Source organism: Spodoptera frugiperda, chromosome 29 (genome assembly GCF_023101765.2).
Source record: "Spodoptera frugiperda isolate SF20-4 chromosome 29, AGI-APGP_CSIRO_Sfru_2.0, whole genome shotgun sequence".
NCBI classification, from domain to species: domain Eukaryota; kingdom Metazoa; phylum Arthropoda; class Insecta; order Lepidoptera; family Noctuidae; genus Spodoptera; species Spodoptera frugiperda.
Genome location: NC_064240.1, coordinates 1,495,749 through 1,511,061, shown reverse-complemented (window position 1 = coordinate 1,511,061; position 15,313 = coordinate 1,495,749). Strand labels below are relative to the sequence as shown.

General features: G+C 36.1%; 1 protein-coding gene across 1 annotated transcript in view; it reads left to right on the top strand.

Moving 5' to 3' along the window:
* Nucleotides 1–14,861, top strand: part of LOC118268384 (uncharacterized) — a 72,233-nt gene extending 57,372 nt beyond the window's left edge. Inside the window, exons 4-6 of the mRNA XM_050706408.1 lie at nucleotides 9,683–9,797; nucleotides 10,805–10,967; nucleotides 11,960–14,861. Coding sequence (XP_050562365.1) covers nucleotides 9,683–9,797; nucleotides 10,805–10,967; nucleotides 11,960–12,092 — 411 coding nt within the window. The 3' untranslated portion in view covers nucleotides 12,093–14,861. The remainder of the gene's footprint in view (nucleotides 1–9,682; nucleotides 9,798–10,804; nucleotides 10,968–11,959) is intronic.
* The last annotated feature ends 452 nt before the right edge of the window (nucleotides 14,862–15,313 follow it).

The window sequence follows — 15,313 nt, the reverse complement described above, 5'->3', positions numbered from 1 at the left end:
TATCTTCTCATATTATTTTAGTACTGTTTTTTGTTAAGTGTGGGAGAGCCATGCTTCGACATGAATGGGCCGGCTTGACCGGATTGATATCACTATCTCACAAAAAACACTTGCGTTGTGTGAGTGAGGTTACCGTAGGTCCAATTGGACCGGGATACAGGATACAGTGAGTAGTCCTAATCTTCGCAATCCCCGATTCCCCAACAACCCTTAAATTCCTAACCCTCAAAAGGCCGGCAACGCACTTATGTAATGCACCTTGGGTTTCGGGTGTCCATGAGCGGCGGTGATTACTGAGCATCAGGTGATACGTCTGCTCGTTTACCGGCTTATACTATAATAGAAAGTAGGATTAACTCCATTTGTCCCAGGCCTTTTTGTCGGTATCAAGGTAGTAACTCACAATCAGTTCAATTTTACCACAAAAAAAAAATAGTTTTTATGTACAAAATCTCCTAAGTTAGGCTAACGAAGTGAGCCTTCGTTAACAAAGGGCTTAATAAACATTTCTCTGTTTTAATAGCAGAAAAATAATTATGTTGAAATTGGAAGGGACATCGCTATACGGAGTAAATTATCATAACAGCACGAAGTCTGGAATTGAAATCCGGTATGAAGCAAAGGCTTACACCCTATTACATGGAACTAATAGTGCAACTGTTCCAGACTGGGTATTACATTGGATTATCACAATTCACACTATAACATTATAAATGTGAAAGTTTATTTGTTTGGACATTTGTCCGTCAATTACGCTGAAACTATTGAACGGATTTTGATGAAATTTGGTATACAGACAGGGTGTGAGCTGACTTGGGTAATAAGATATTTCTTTTTATTCATTCCACGGAAACGCGGGTGAAGCCGCTGGGAGAAGCTAAACCAGCTAATAAAACCAGATTTATATTTAAATAGAGGTGACTTTTTAATATATTCAGCAAAATTACTTGGTTATTACGTTGTTTTTAAGATTCGATAAAATTCCAACATAAACAGTTTTTAACTTGCTTTTACACAACAATAAAACAAAAATACATTTTCACACAAAGTGTAGTACCTACACAAAAGTTTTCAAGAAGAAATACTTCAAGACCATCTGCGGGAACGAACCAATGAGCAACGATATAAAAACTATTCTCTTAAACTATTGCAAGCAAAACTTTTTGTTCTGGCGCAAGTTTTTTATACTTCTTAATAACTATCTAGACAGTTCGACATGAGTTTTTCTAACAATAAATTGCTATTATATTATTTTACGTGTGTCTCCTCTTGCCTTAGTCGAGGCGAGAGGGAGTGTCGTCTTTACTAAAAACCACCCCGTTCCTACTCTTGCTTTAAGTCGGAGCCCCGCGCGCTCGGAGTATGCATGATAAGTATAGCGGAAGCTCTATACAGTCTCTCGTCCAGTGTCCACGGCAATGTACCAATGTTACTTTTTCGAATTATTGTACTTTCTAAGATTATTTAAACACCACTGACAAAGGGTTAAGGAAAACATCGTGAGGAAACTTGAGCTTATAATTTCTGATTATGAGTTCAATCACCCACCCACATTGAGCGAGCGTGGTGATTAATGAATGCTCAAACCTTCTCCGTACGAGGATAGTGGTTTGGTCAGCAGTGGTGTGTGTGTGTCCAATTAAATAATAAAACTCCCAAGAACCCAAAACAAATAGATCCCTTATTTGATCTGAAAATGAAACAGAAAATATCAAATGCATATCCTCGTGGAACGTAAATATTGGAGGAAATCGTTGCTATAGCAACCGTAGCCGACGGGATAACAAGTTGTTTAGCGGGAAGAATTCAATTTTATTTTTCGTACTCTTGCCACGGGATCTAGACGGTTGTGTTTTCATACAGATCAAAGTATCACTCGCGAATTGGTTTCCTTATTTCAATAGTGAATTGAATTTTTGTCGAGGATTTTGTTTACAGAACTAACTTCAGATAGCCTGGCTTTAAAGATTCGATGATCTAGTTGATAGTAGTTTTGTTAGAAAAAATATTATTTTGTTTGTCGATATACGAATTTGATAGACAAAGACAAGAATAAACTCTGTATATAATCGTACGACCAATTATATAGAACTCATACTAACGCAACACAAACACATAGTTACTTCATTGCCACATAGGGGTACCCAAAACCTACAAAACACCACCTAATAGGTACTATCCTCCTAATAAATTTAATATGTGCAACTTTAATTAAAAATAAAGCTATAGCGACATTTTACATACACAAATTATAATACCCGACATGCTTTTTTATGGAATAGTGGGAAATCGATCAGACGGGTCACCTGATCAGCGCCGTCCATGGACATCCGCAACACAAGAGGTGTCACAGGTGCGTTGCCGGCATTTTAAAAAGGAATACGCTATTTTCTTGAAGCTTTGAATTATATAGTATTTATTTATTTATCTTAAACATTACATCTATCTTTACAGGCACACCTAATACGATAAATGCAGTATAAAACTTAAAAAAATTATAAACCAAAGCAAAATATCTGCAATTAACATAAATATCAAGTATAGTATAAATAAAATAGTCATCAAATAGAGCAAGTCTATACCTACACTACAGCTAGACTACAGACAATTTAATTCAAGACTAGACGATAGAAGATTGCTCATTAGCCGCAGAAGACACTCAAGTTCTTCGATAAAGCCAAGCAATTATTATTGATTGATCATTCACTTCGCAAGTGCCACCCAATAAGGTTCGCATTGAATATTCATAAACCAGACGACTCTACTGTATAGACAAAAATGTCCCTTCGTATTAATATTAAATTCGGTTTCTGCGATACCGAAGATACGTTGAGTGGTCTGAGAGAGATTGGAGTCGTTTTGTTTCTGTTTGGATAATTTATTTGGTTGTGTTTTAGTAAGTTTATTGGAGTTTTTTTTTTGTTTAGTAGGTATACTCGTACATAAATGTGAAATAATTCATAAGGGTTCACCAAAATAAGATAAAAAAAATCTAGATAGTTTGACTGCACGATTGGCGCGGCGGCTAGGCAACGTGTAGCGGGTCCGATTCCCCCACGGAGCAACTCTTTGTGTGATCCATAAATTGTTGTTTCGTGTCTGGGTGTGATGTTTATGTGAACTTGTATGTTTGAAAACGCACCCACGACACAGGAGAAAATCCTAGTGCGGGGCAACGTTTTTAAAAAAAGTTAGTGGAATCTCAGTAAGCCATTCGAAGAGCAATACCTTTCCTACGGTCTGATAAAATAAAAATAAAAGTTCATGTTTGGTATTCTTTGAAGTGGTTGGTAGAAGTTTATTGTGAACTCTCTGTGTTTGATATTAGTTATAAATACGAGTACAGTGGGCATTGGCATCAGCAAACATCGGTTACATAACAAATTGTATGTCAATAGAAATAAAAACTAAAATCGTTCTGAAGACTCCAAACTAATCTGGACGCCTTCATATTCTTCAAACGATATAAATAACGTGGGAGAGCCACGCACGGCATGAGCCGGCTCGACCGGAGTGGTCCATGTGCCGCGGCGATTGCTTACCATCAGGTGATGCGTCCGCTAATTTACCGGCGTTTTATTCCATAAAAAAATAACGATAACTGAATCACTAAGTCCTCATTAGTCCCATTACACCTATAAGGATAAATGTCACAAAATATAATAATGACTATATCACTAATCTCTGTTATACCAATATCTGACGTATCATCAATCTGTTCTCATGTGTAAGTGAGGATAAGATGGGATGTCAGATAGACGCTCATGTGAAACTTATTATGGCAAATACCCTGAACATTCCCATGTGACAATGATTGATGTCTCGATATTCCACTTACATATAAGTCGTGTAGGTTTGTGGCTATGTATGGTGAGTGTTGGAACGTGGTGTCATATGAAAACGCGATTGTATTTAGATTTTCAGTGTTTTCTTTGATGAAAAAACGTAATCTATCCTATTATAGGATAGATGACTAATTTTTAAAACAACGTATACGTATTTTTTTTTCTTGTGAAAACAAATACTTTCAAAGACATGTTGCTTTGAAATATCGCGTAAACTTACTTCTAAGTACGTTTTATACGTAGAAATGACGTATTTAACTATTTACTCCCACTCTAAACTTTGATTCGTTTTTTTTTCTTTTTTTTTATTAAAACGTTGCCCCACATTAGGATTTTCTCCTGTGTCGTGGGTGCGTTTACAAACATACAAGTTCACATACACATGACACCCAGACCCGAAACAACAATTTGTGGATCACACAAAGAATTGCTCCGTGCGGGAATCGAACCCGCTACACGTTGCGTGGCAGCCGGTTGCCCAGCCACCGCACCAACCGTGCAGTCAATTTTATCTAAGTATTGTTATTTTATATGACAAAATAAAAAAATACGTGTCGAATATTTTTTCATTACCTAACTGACGGACTAAATAGATTTTTAATTTTCATACGCCGTCATCATACCTATTACGTAATACTGATGCCTGGTCGATAGTCGTTACTTGCGTTTTTAGGTGCGAATCTCAGACGGGAAAATGCCTTGGTAGGCTAAAATTGTGACGTATTTTAGTAACATTATTAATAGCTAAAAGTGTATTATATATATTTGAAACATGACTGTGTATCTGTGTGGGTAATTTAGAAGCAGAAAATAATTTATTAAATCATTATGTCGATACATATTTATTAGACAGCTACTCTCAGAGGTAGCCTAACCAAAAATAGATTATCCCTACCGATTTAGAGAGCAGCTGATACCTTCATGTAAAATTCAGACATACAGTAGATACTGCTAAGATACATTCCTAAATTTTGTACCAAAATATTTTGGAAAAGGGCCAGAGCAAAATACTTTCCTTATTGATATGCCAGAGACGTATATTGCTTACAAAATACCTAATCTATGTAACGTGACTTTGATTCTGATTAGCTATGAACATAACATGAATTATTTCTGCTCTTGTAACGGCAATTTCGGTTATAATTTAGCGTTTTGGCTGGTTAATGTGCAACCTGTCATTGGTTCGATTCTCACGGCGACCAAAATGTGATAATGGTATTTTCTGAGTAAAATAACCATCATTAGCCTGGGGTCAGAAAGTTCGGCGGTGTTTCACCTCCGCCCCGGAAAGCACGTTAAGCTGTTGGTCCTACGCCTGAGCGGTCGTTTCAGTCTGCCGTTCCATCGGGTTTAGTTTGTCTCTGTTTTTCACATGCCATAAGTATTATGGCAATCATCTCAGAACATCACACTAATATTATAAACGTGAAAGTTTGCTTGCTTGGATATTTGGACTTTGTCTGTCAAGCACGCTGAGGGTATGAGCAGACTTGGGTGATATTTTTTGTTGAATTGGGAAATTCATCCAATGGCTTCTTCCGCTTTGATCGAGCGAAAGAGGGAGTGTCAAGGCAGTATAAAAATCACTCCGTTTGTACTCATGCTGTTTGAGCCAGTAACCCGCTAGGCAGTCCACAGTTCCGTAAGATACTTTTTATCTCACGGTAACGCGGCACAGTTCTGTAAGATATTATCTCACGAGAACGCGAGCGAGGCCGATGGTAGAAGCTAGTTTTGGAATAAACCAAAGAGCCTTAAAACAAAATACTGGAAAAAATAACTCCATAAAAACCAAAACTCAGTGGAATCAAGTTACTATCGAAAAGGGTATTCTTTTTACACTATTACGTTTTATTGAGCCATGAATTGGATAAAGTTGGTCCCGAATCTTTACTTAACGCTTCGATCAGATTACGGCCAATCGTCAAATGAACGTATCTTCGTAAAAGCCAATGTAGTCTCGACTGTGACTTGTTTTGACGGGCTTTTGCGGTTCTGTATAACGATTTAAGACTGGGTTTAGGATTAAACTTATATTTCTAATGTATTGTAACACAGGTAATTCTAATTTCAAGTAGATTGCAAAGTATTAATAAAAGTCAAAACAAAAGATGTATTTTTTTTTTGCTTTTCTAGGGGTTGTGCGTCAATTAGTTGACGAAAGTAATATTGTGCGTTGTCCAAATTTCGTGAAACATACTAACTACATACATAAACATACAACGAGAACTCGACTAGTTTCAAGCCATACTAGCTTCATGCCAATAGCAGCGTGACTGTCGCTGTGCGTGTATCGTAGAATACTGGTCATGAATATGAGCCTCTAGCATAGCTTGAAACTAGTCAAGCTCCTCGTCAAATAGTTACGTAAGTAAGCCGAAGACCATAGTAATTAATTTGTCTACTGATTCGGAGCACAAAATACCAATAATATTATCCAGTTCAACATAAAAAACAAGAAGTCAGATTCACAAGTAATAGATACCTAGCCAACTCTAGCCCACCAATAGAAAGCATAACGGATTATTTCCCCTCATATTGCGCCTCGCCCAGATCATAAAGTAGAAATGTGAGTACACACATCAAGTTATACTAACCAGTTTATCATGATCTCGCTTTGTATGATCTTCTCGCACATTCAAAGGTCAGTTTATACTGGTTTGATATAGCTTGATATGCCGTATGTGAGTACATACATCAAGTTATACTAACCAGTTTATCATGGTCTCTCTTTGCATGATCTTCTCGCACATTCAAAGGTCAGTTTATACTGGTTTTGTATAGCTTGATGGGCCGTGTATAGATTCACGCCTGTATTCCCTAAGGCACAGTCAGGAGTGTAAAGATAAGTAAACATATCGTGTTCTAGTGTTATCGTTCCTATGTAGGTACAGAAGTATGGATCTGAATAAAAGTGTTTGTGTAGGTAGCAAGTTAAACACTAAATGTGGTAGGTTGATTGTTTGTGCTTCGAGTTCATACAGGGTTGTATTTTTTAATTTATGTTCAGGTTTTCTCACGATGATTTCTCTTTCACTATATTTTTGTATACGACATACATGCTACTTGGAAAAGCCATACCAGTAGTTGTCAGCCTTCGAATCCTTGTAATGTTACCTTGTACCTCCGGTCCACCATAATATGATTTCCCAAGTAAAATTTATTCCGAAACTATTCTAAATTCATAGCCCAAAAGGGACTTAGGAATCAATTTTATTTATCGTCATAATCCTTTTGGGTGCAACCCAATTCTGTTTGGTTAGATAACAGACTTACCATTCTATTATACTTAGCGTAGCCTACAATGGGAGCTTGACACAATTTTATTGTCCTTATTGTAACAGCATCAGAAATTTTAAACTTAGAAGGATGGGTATACCGCGGAAGACCTGACGGGGTTACTGCGGCTCCGGCTCGAAGAGCAGGAGTAGGAACAGGGTGATTTATAGTCAATAAGAGTCTGTCACTCCCTCTCGCCTCACCCAAGAAAGAAGTCATTGGAAGATTCCCCGCCTTAAAAAAGAGGGAATGTTGTGGGTAATGAGAGTGATGATGCGTGAGCATTATTAATTATATCATTTACACTGACGACAAATTTAGTCACAAAAAGATCCAAGAGATGCACATTATACCCAGTAATGTGACGTCCCACTCTTCAATAATGTTCTGAGTCCCATGTAAAAGAGGGTGAGCCAATTGTCGCAATTATAAACTCAAAGCTAAACCAAAAACAAATACGGTACATCTTGCAAGTAATAAGACAGTCACGTTTTGTCTTAGATTAACTTCTGTTCTGGAATTGTGTGGTAACAATCTTGCCCACGTTACTGGACAAACAATATAACCACTAACATATAGTTTGCTAGCTGTCTGCCTTTAGGGAATAGCCAAAGGAACAATATACCTTCTACTAATGGTATTATACTTTATTCAGAACCTAGCTTCGTAGCAAGATTCTAAATAAAATTCTAAGTAAAATATCACTGTGGAACGAACCAGGAGCAATAAATATAGCGTAAGAATAGGTTTTTTTCTTTCTTTTGAAGCGAAAACCAGCTTTTTCTTAGTCGCATAAATCCTTCCAAACTGACAGATAATACAATAGTACATTTGATTGAAACCAAGAAACGTATGCTCAAGATTGGGAAAAAGAATACGAATGCAAAATTTATCGCAAGCAACATTATTCTTACTTTCATTATCATATGACAGAATTGTGATTAAGCCACAGTGAGAATGAGTTAGAGTAACTGTCCACGTTGCGGCATTTGACGAATGCACGCATCCTTCACAAACAATAGGCCTACAAATTGCAAATGCATCTTGTTTAGAAACAATGAAAACTGTCCACGTCGTGGCAATACTACATTTGCCTATCGCTTTTGATGAATTCATGCTTTCGTCAAATGAAGCCTTCGTCGAAGACCCCAATATCAAATGTGTTCAAAACAACATCATCGAAATGCGTGGGCCTTACAAAAATCAGTTTTCCCTCACCTGTACTAAAGAAAACTCATAAAATCATTCTTTTACTTCCTTGAATAGAGTAATTGGACATAATGGAGTTCAGAAGCCACACAGCTCCCAGCAATCTATTAAGATATTAGTTCCACTCTGAATAGTACTAATTTCAGAGCGCCTTTTCATTCATCTTGCTATTAGGTGGAGTAGATAATGAGTGTAAATGGGTGAATATACTCCTTGTCTATTCTTCTTAACTGGCGACTGAAAACTTATGGCAAATCTTTCTCCCTAAGATGAACAGTAGTTGCCAAGGCTACATTACATCGACTGGACGGTTGACGCAGTGGTTGGGTGACGTATTGCTGTAACGCCGGCCAAAAAGTGGTAATGGCATTTTTGAGTAAAATAACCATAGTCTGGAGTCAGGATGTTCAGCAGTATTTCACCCCGAAGGCACGTAAGGCCGTTGGTCCTGCACCTCTCTCCGGTCGTATCAGTGTGCCGTCTCATTGGGTTATGAGAGTGAGGGAACAAAGAGCGCACCTGTGTTTACACACACAATTGTGCACTATAATATCTCCTGCGTAGTGAGCTAGTCTAGTTAGACAGACTGGCCACCATGATCGAAATAGACGGAGAGAGATTTATTTATATTATACATCGACTTAGTTACGTAATTGGAACGGAAAAATCTTCTCCGTAACTATATTTTTTCCTCTTTGAACAGAACTTAGGAAGTTGCACATCATTAAAGATGTTATGTCGCTACATTTTTTCTAAGAATCATTGAACTTCTTTTTCTTCTTTTGAGGACACTAAGGACAAATTGCGAAAATCTTACATCGATGTACTATTTTCTTGTTTTCTTTGCTCATTTTAGAAGCTATTTTGAGAACATGCATTGAAAAGTAGTAGGTATGCTATTTCTTTTACGCAGCGTAAAAATATCAACATTTATTACACCCAAAAATATACTCTTCAGCCTAATTATCTCCATTAATAAAACTCTTGTATAACCGTACAATATTTCTGACGTGACACAATCCTGCACGGTTGGTGCGGTGGCTGGATATCCGGCTGCTGGGCAATTCATAGCGGGTTCGATTTCCGCACGGAGCGACTCTTTGTGTGATCCACAAATTGTTGTTTTGGGTCTGGGTGTCACATGTATGTTTGTAAACGCACACACGACACAAGAGAAAATCATAGCGTGGAACAACGTTTTATCAAAGATAACAATATTATTAAAGAAATAAAAATAACCCGCAGACTTTAAGCGGATTTGTTGAACAAACTTAGACGATATCTAAATTTTCATTTACTATAAACTAATTTATATTATTTTAGTTCTAAATAATTGATTTATATTGCAGATAGTATGTGGCATATCAGCTATGGTGATGGGCAGCGTGGCCTTCATAGAAGAACGACAGAAGTTCAACATGGGGCTGGGCATCCCTGCTGGGGGGATCAGCGTTTTAGCAGCAGGTAACTACACTAACAAAGTTTATTAACACTTTATTTTATTTATTTATATTTCGCACTTTATGTATAATCGAATAAAGGCGGTCTAAATGCCGATTGGCACTCTCTACCATCCGCTTCACTTTAGTCGATACCGACGACTTTACTACATACTTTAATTACATGCACCTCGATGGTGCATGTAGTTCTGATAAATAGACCTACCTATTTGATAAATAGACAAGACAAATAGACAAGGAAAAATTTGTATGTGGTATAGAAGAATACGATGTAATATGTCAAAACTTTTAGTAAAATGCTAAATTATCGTGTACTTGTTAAACTGAATAAGTTTAAAATTATTTAATTGAATATAGTTAACTCAGTTACGAAAGTTACCTCTAGTTCCTAATTCTCAGTTAAAACTGCGTGCAGATGAAATAAACTTTAGGGTTAATTATAAAGTTAGGTAAATGTAATTTTTGTTACCGAATGAACTTTAGAATATTATTGTTATTAACTTTTAAACTACCATGAGCTTCGGCTGAAATATGATTTAGTTTTTAATTTTATTAAAATCACATTGTGTCTGAAAACGGCATAATGCTTAAACTATTTACGTCCACCACATTTATAGGCACATGTAAGACATCTACAACTAAATAGGTACTAGCCGTAACTTGCAAAAAAAGTTAATACATGAGTATTCATAGTACGAGTTTACCTTACTTTTAAAATAATTGAAACGAGAGCGCATTCGGCGCTTTGATTAGTTGGTTTATTGGATCCGGCCATTCAGAAAACCGAACGCGTTCTCATTTCGATTACTTTAAATGTAAAGCAAACTCGTAGTAAGTGTACTGTATAAACGACGCACATTTTCAGCAAAAATCTCCAAAAAATTTTTTCTTCAAAGTTTTTTACTATATTGAATCAGACCATCAACTCATACTTGAAGAATGTCCCATATAAAAGATAGTATGTCATTCAGTTCTCTGTCCTTTTACGATAACTCCAGTTATTTCTCCCAGCGGTATCAATTCACACGTCTCGCGGGTGGAGCGCGATGTCAGGCGTAGCGGGCGCGGGAGCGGGAGCGGCGAGCGTTTTGTGGGCGGCCGCAGCCTGCCTGCTTATAGCCCTCGTCGTGCAGTGCTGCAGAACTATTCTAGATCCACCTGGAATTGATCATGGGTGAGTTTAATAGTGGCTAATTGAAATTGCAAAGTTTAATGAAATTAAAAGAAAATAGGGGATGGATTGGTAAGACGTCACAGTGGTTGACAGAAAACTTAACATACAAACTAACAAAAAATAATCGGTATCGAAATAGAGGTGAACATATTTTCGATGTATGAACTACTATCGCCACAAAAATGACCAATGAGACAAACGTAGGCCAAAAAAATCCACATCTCCCATAAACAAAATTACTTATGGATACATAATTCCTCTAACAAATAATACACTCGATAAAATATTAAGCCAGCAAAATTTATTGGTAGGAACATAATTATTTTATGCTGAATTCAAATGTTCGTTCTAACGATGGTTAGGAAAATAAAACAAAGGTCGAAAATACGATATGGACAAAGAAACTTATGAAATATTTATCAAGCTAGCAATAAACATCATTTATATTTATGTAATAAAATATTTAAGTACGTACCGACCTAGTTCTCTTAAATAATTTCGATGTGAGAAGAACAAAGCTAAACTAAAGGAATTATCCAGAAAAACAAGACATTTTGCTTATGGTTATTTATACATAGTAGAATAGAAAATGAACCTAATTTTAAACAATGAACATGTTTTAGTTTTACTTTGATGCTAAATGGAGTAAGAAATTGATCAACACAATATTTGTACTTTCCACGTCCCCAAGAAGGAATATAACTTCGGTATCCCAAAACAAAATTCCCCTGACATCATTTACTTTAACATTAGAACTTAAGATGGGATATTTTGCCCTGGAGTATGCATATAGCCCAGGGCAGGGTATAATGCGGGTGGCATCACCCGCATATACTCCAGTTCATCCGTGATCATGGGGCTTGCAACAGTGCCGAAATATGAGAGACATAAATAAACATGGTAAATATCCCGTCTTAAGTTCTAATGATAATGTTAGTGACCATGTCAGTTGAAAAACTTATATCATGTATTAACACTGTAAAATCTTTCAGAGACGGCCCCAACGAAGAAGACACGATACCATCATCGCGCGATTTAGTAGTAATCGCTTGTGTACAAATCGCTCTCGCTGCCGCCACGCTACTGAGCGCGGCGATCTGCGCGCGCATCGATTGTGGCACATGACGGGAGCCACAGCGCACGCTCACCCGACGAAGAGTGAGCGAGGCGCCTGTACCCGCTACCGCTGTCGCCGACACTGTGATCGCACCCGAAGAAGTTATAGTCGAAAGGGAAGGCAGTCGGGTAGCCTGGCTTATATAAATATTTGCGTTGGAATTCACTTGTGAATTGAAATAAAGGACTGGACTTAGAAACTGAGTAAGGATCGTGATTTAAAGTGATTAGTGAGTGTATATTTAACGTTTTAGATACAGATAAGTGTAAGGTTTAACTATGTTACAGTGTACAAATCATCACTTACCGCCGTACTCAGAGTCATTTAATGGTCACTTAACCCAGTCCTTAGGAATTGTTTTCGGAACAAAATCGTTACTAAGGAATAGTTAAGTAATCATTAAATGTCTCTGAGTACGGCACTTTATATCATAAGAAATGGTCACATTATGTTTTACAGGAAACATAGAGAGTAATTGAGTAAGTCTTGACTTATATTTTTCCACGGCTTGAATATTGTTCGAAACTTTTGAAGTGAAATATGAAACGACGTACACAAAGGCATAGTTTGCATAGTGGTTGAACGTTTGACTACTGCACTATGTATGCCAATATTCGACATTGTACAAATATTTGAATGTCATACAAACGAGAGAGTATGTTTAGATTCTGTAAACATTTTCTATTGAAACATAAATTCGAGCAAATATGAATGTTACTACAAAATTTTTAGATATTTACCGAATAAGAAACATTGAGAGAACTAAACCGGCTTACCTAGTACTGGTGCAGAATTGGATCATCAAATATTCTGTTCAAGAACCAACACATTGCTTTTAAGTCTAAAAGACATCAGATTATCCCATCAATTCTCTCCAATTATAAAACTGTAGTATATGCAATTGCTTCGGTAAAAGGAACACAATAAAAAATACAATAAGGTCTAAAATTACTGAACAAAATCAAATCAAGTGCTGAATGAATCCACAATCCAATATGTGAATTTATCCATTTAATTTTATGTATGAGTACGAGTTTATGTTTCATTAGGTTTAACACGCATCGTGCGTTGGTATTAATTAGCGATTTTGTCCGTTAAATTTGTTCTGTGAGCTCTATTATTTTGGCCTTGTTGGTGGGAAATGATCGTGTGCACAGTAAACATACTGTATAATGCCTGTATAATAATGTTAAACAATTATGTATCCAGCATTTCATCGTTGGTAGTTTTTACGTAATGGCCGACAAGCACCATTTGAAAATACAATATTAGTAACAATATTTATACTTGCGCTACCTGTACATAATGTATGTATATTGTAATTAATAACTAATCCAATGACTAATATATAGCTAAACTATAAAATAAATTCGAAATAATACTGAATTTTGTAATCTTTCAACAATCAAACTACTCATATGCGACATGCGACTAATATGCTAGACAGTTGCACATAGACATGGCTTTTAATCAGCTAAGGCACATTTTACATAGTTTATGTGGCCTATTTAGCTGATAAATACTTTTAATTCGTTACTATAGTAACAATATACGACATCCGTAAATTTCCAGACAGTTTCAATAATCCTTGTCACAATAATTTCTTAGCAAATTGATGTCGAGGGGTTCCCCAAGGAACGATAATGGAACCCAAAATGACTATCAGGCTTGGCCTAAAATATTTCTTCTCAGACCATTTTTAAAGATGTCTTAAATAATATAAATATAGATAAGAGAATAAAAACACCACAGGGCATCAATGTAGGACTTTTCTTTGGAAAGGTATTGGACATGTAAAACATGATAATTAAAGGACTTTTGTAAAGACAGAACATGGAGATAATTTATCTATCTAAGCCTTTTATCTGATAGGAGAGTTTACGTAATGTCGCGTTGTTTCTGAGTTGTATTCTTAAGTCTGGATTGTTAAGCCTTTTTGAAGAAGGGATCATCTCAGATATTGTTACAATTTCGAAGTTGACCGTCATAGTGAAGACTGGAACAAATACTTTAATTCACATTTAGAACTAAATCAATTAGGATCAATGTACGAGGTTCCATTTCAATGTAGTTATATTCAACTTTTCAATTCGGAACATTTCATCTATCGGATTGTGAACCGTTACCTAAGACTCTAAGTATTACCTAAAACTCTAATATTCATAAATGCAACATTTTCTCTTAATTTGAGTACATAGAAGTAACGCTTTATAATGTCATTTTAGCTCCACAGTACCAAGACAAATTACATTATACTTTGACCGACAAAAAGGGTGTGCACGCTTTTAATTTGCTCTAACTGTAAACAACTGGGGTGTCCTAATTAGATCCCACATTATAAGACAAAAGCAAAAAGCTTTCCTCGCTCTTACTCACTTTGAAGCAATTTAGCTCTTAGTACTACGTATTAAAAAGATGAAATTAGCTTAACATATAAAGTGGATGAGATGAAGTTCTTAGTTTTGCTCGGCTACATTTTAATATGACGGAAAGTGGCTAAAGGCAAGGATTCTAGAAATTACTACAGACAGAACGACAGGTCTAAAGAATGTTGGCAAATATTACAGATGCTAAACTAACCCAGATTGTCATCTTCATCAATGTGTTTTGGACTATGTTACAAAATAATAAAGCTGTAATTCCAAGTAAAGTTGAAATTAACTTGATATACATAGTATCTGAACTTAGAGCATGTACATTTTCACATGAACTTCAAACCTAGACCAAATATCAGTTCGCCTCACCTAAGTCGAGAGCAGTCATTAGATGATATTCCCATTAAAGAATAAATATCAGTAACAAAAGAAGATTTAGAAATTGTTTCGAAAACCAAAATAATACTATTATATGTTATTAATCGCAGTTTAATAATATTTGTGACACGTGAGGCGTTAGAATTCCACTGAAAACTTCACAATAGCCGCTTTGTGTTGATTTGAAAATCTCCTGAAACAATAACCGTTGTGTAAATGAAACATGTTCTGCTGAAACTTGGTATGATACAAAATATAACAAATCGATGTGTTTTCTTTATATTACCTACGTTGTTTTAGTTATTTATTTAGATTATATACACATACATATTTATATTTCATTTAATGTATGTATGAAATAGTTGGTAAGAATGAGACGAATGTTATTAAAATGATTGTATAAAAAGTTACATTTCTATGTAAATAGTTTAAATTAGGTTTCTTCAAGCACAATTTTTTTTTAATAAGGGTTAAGA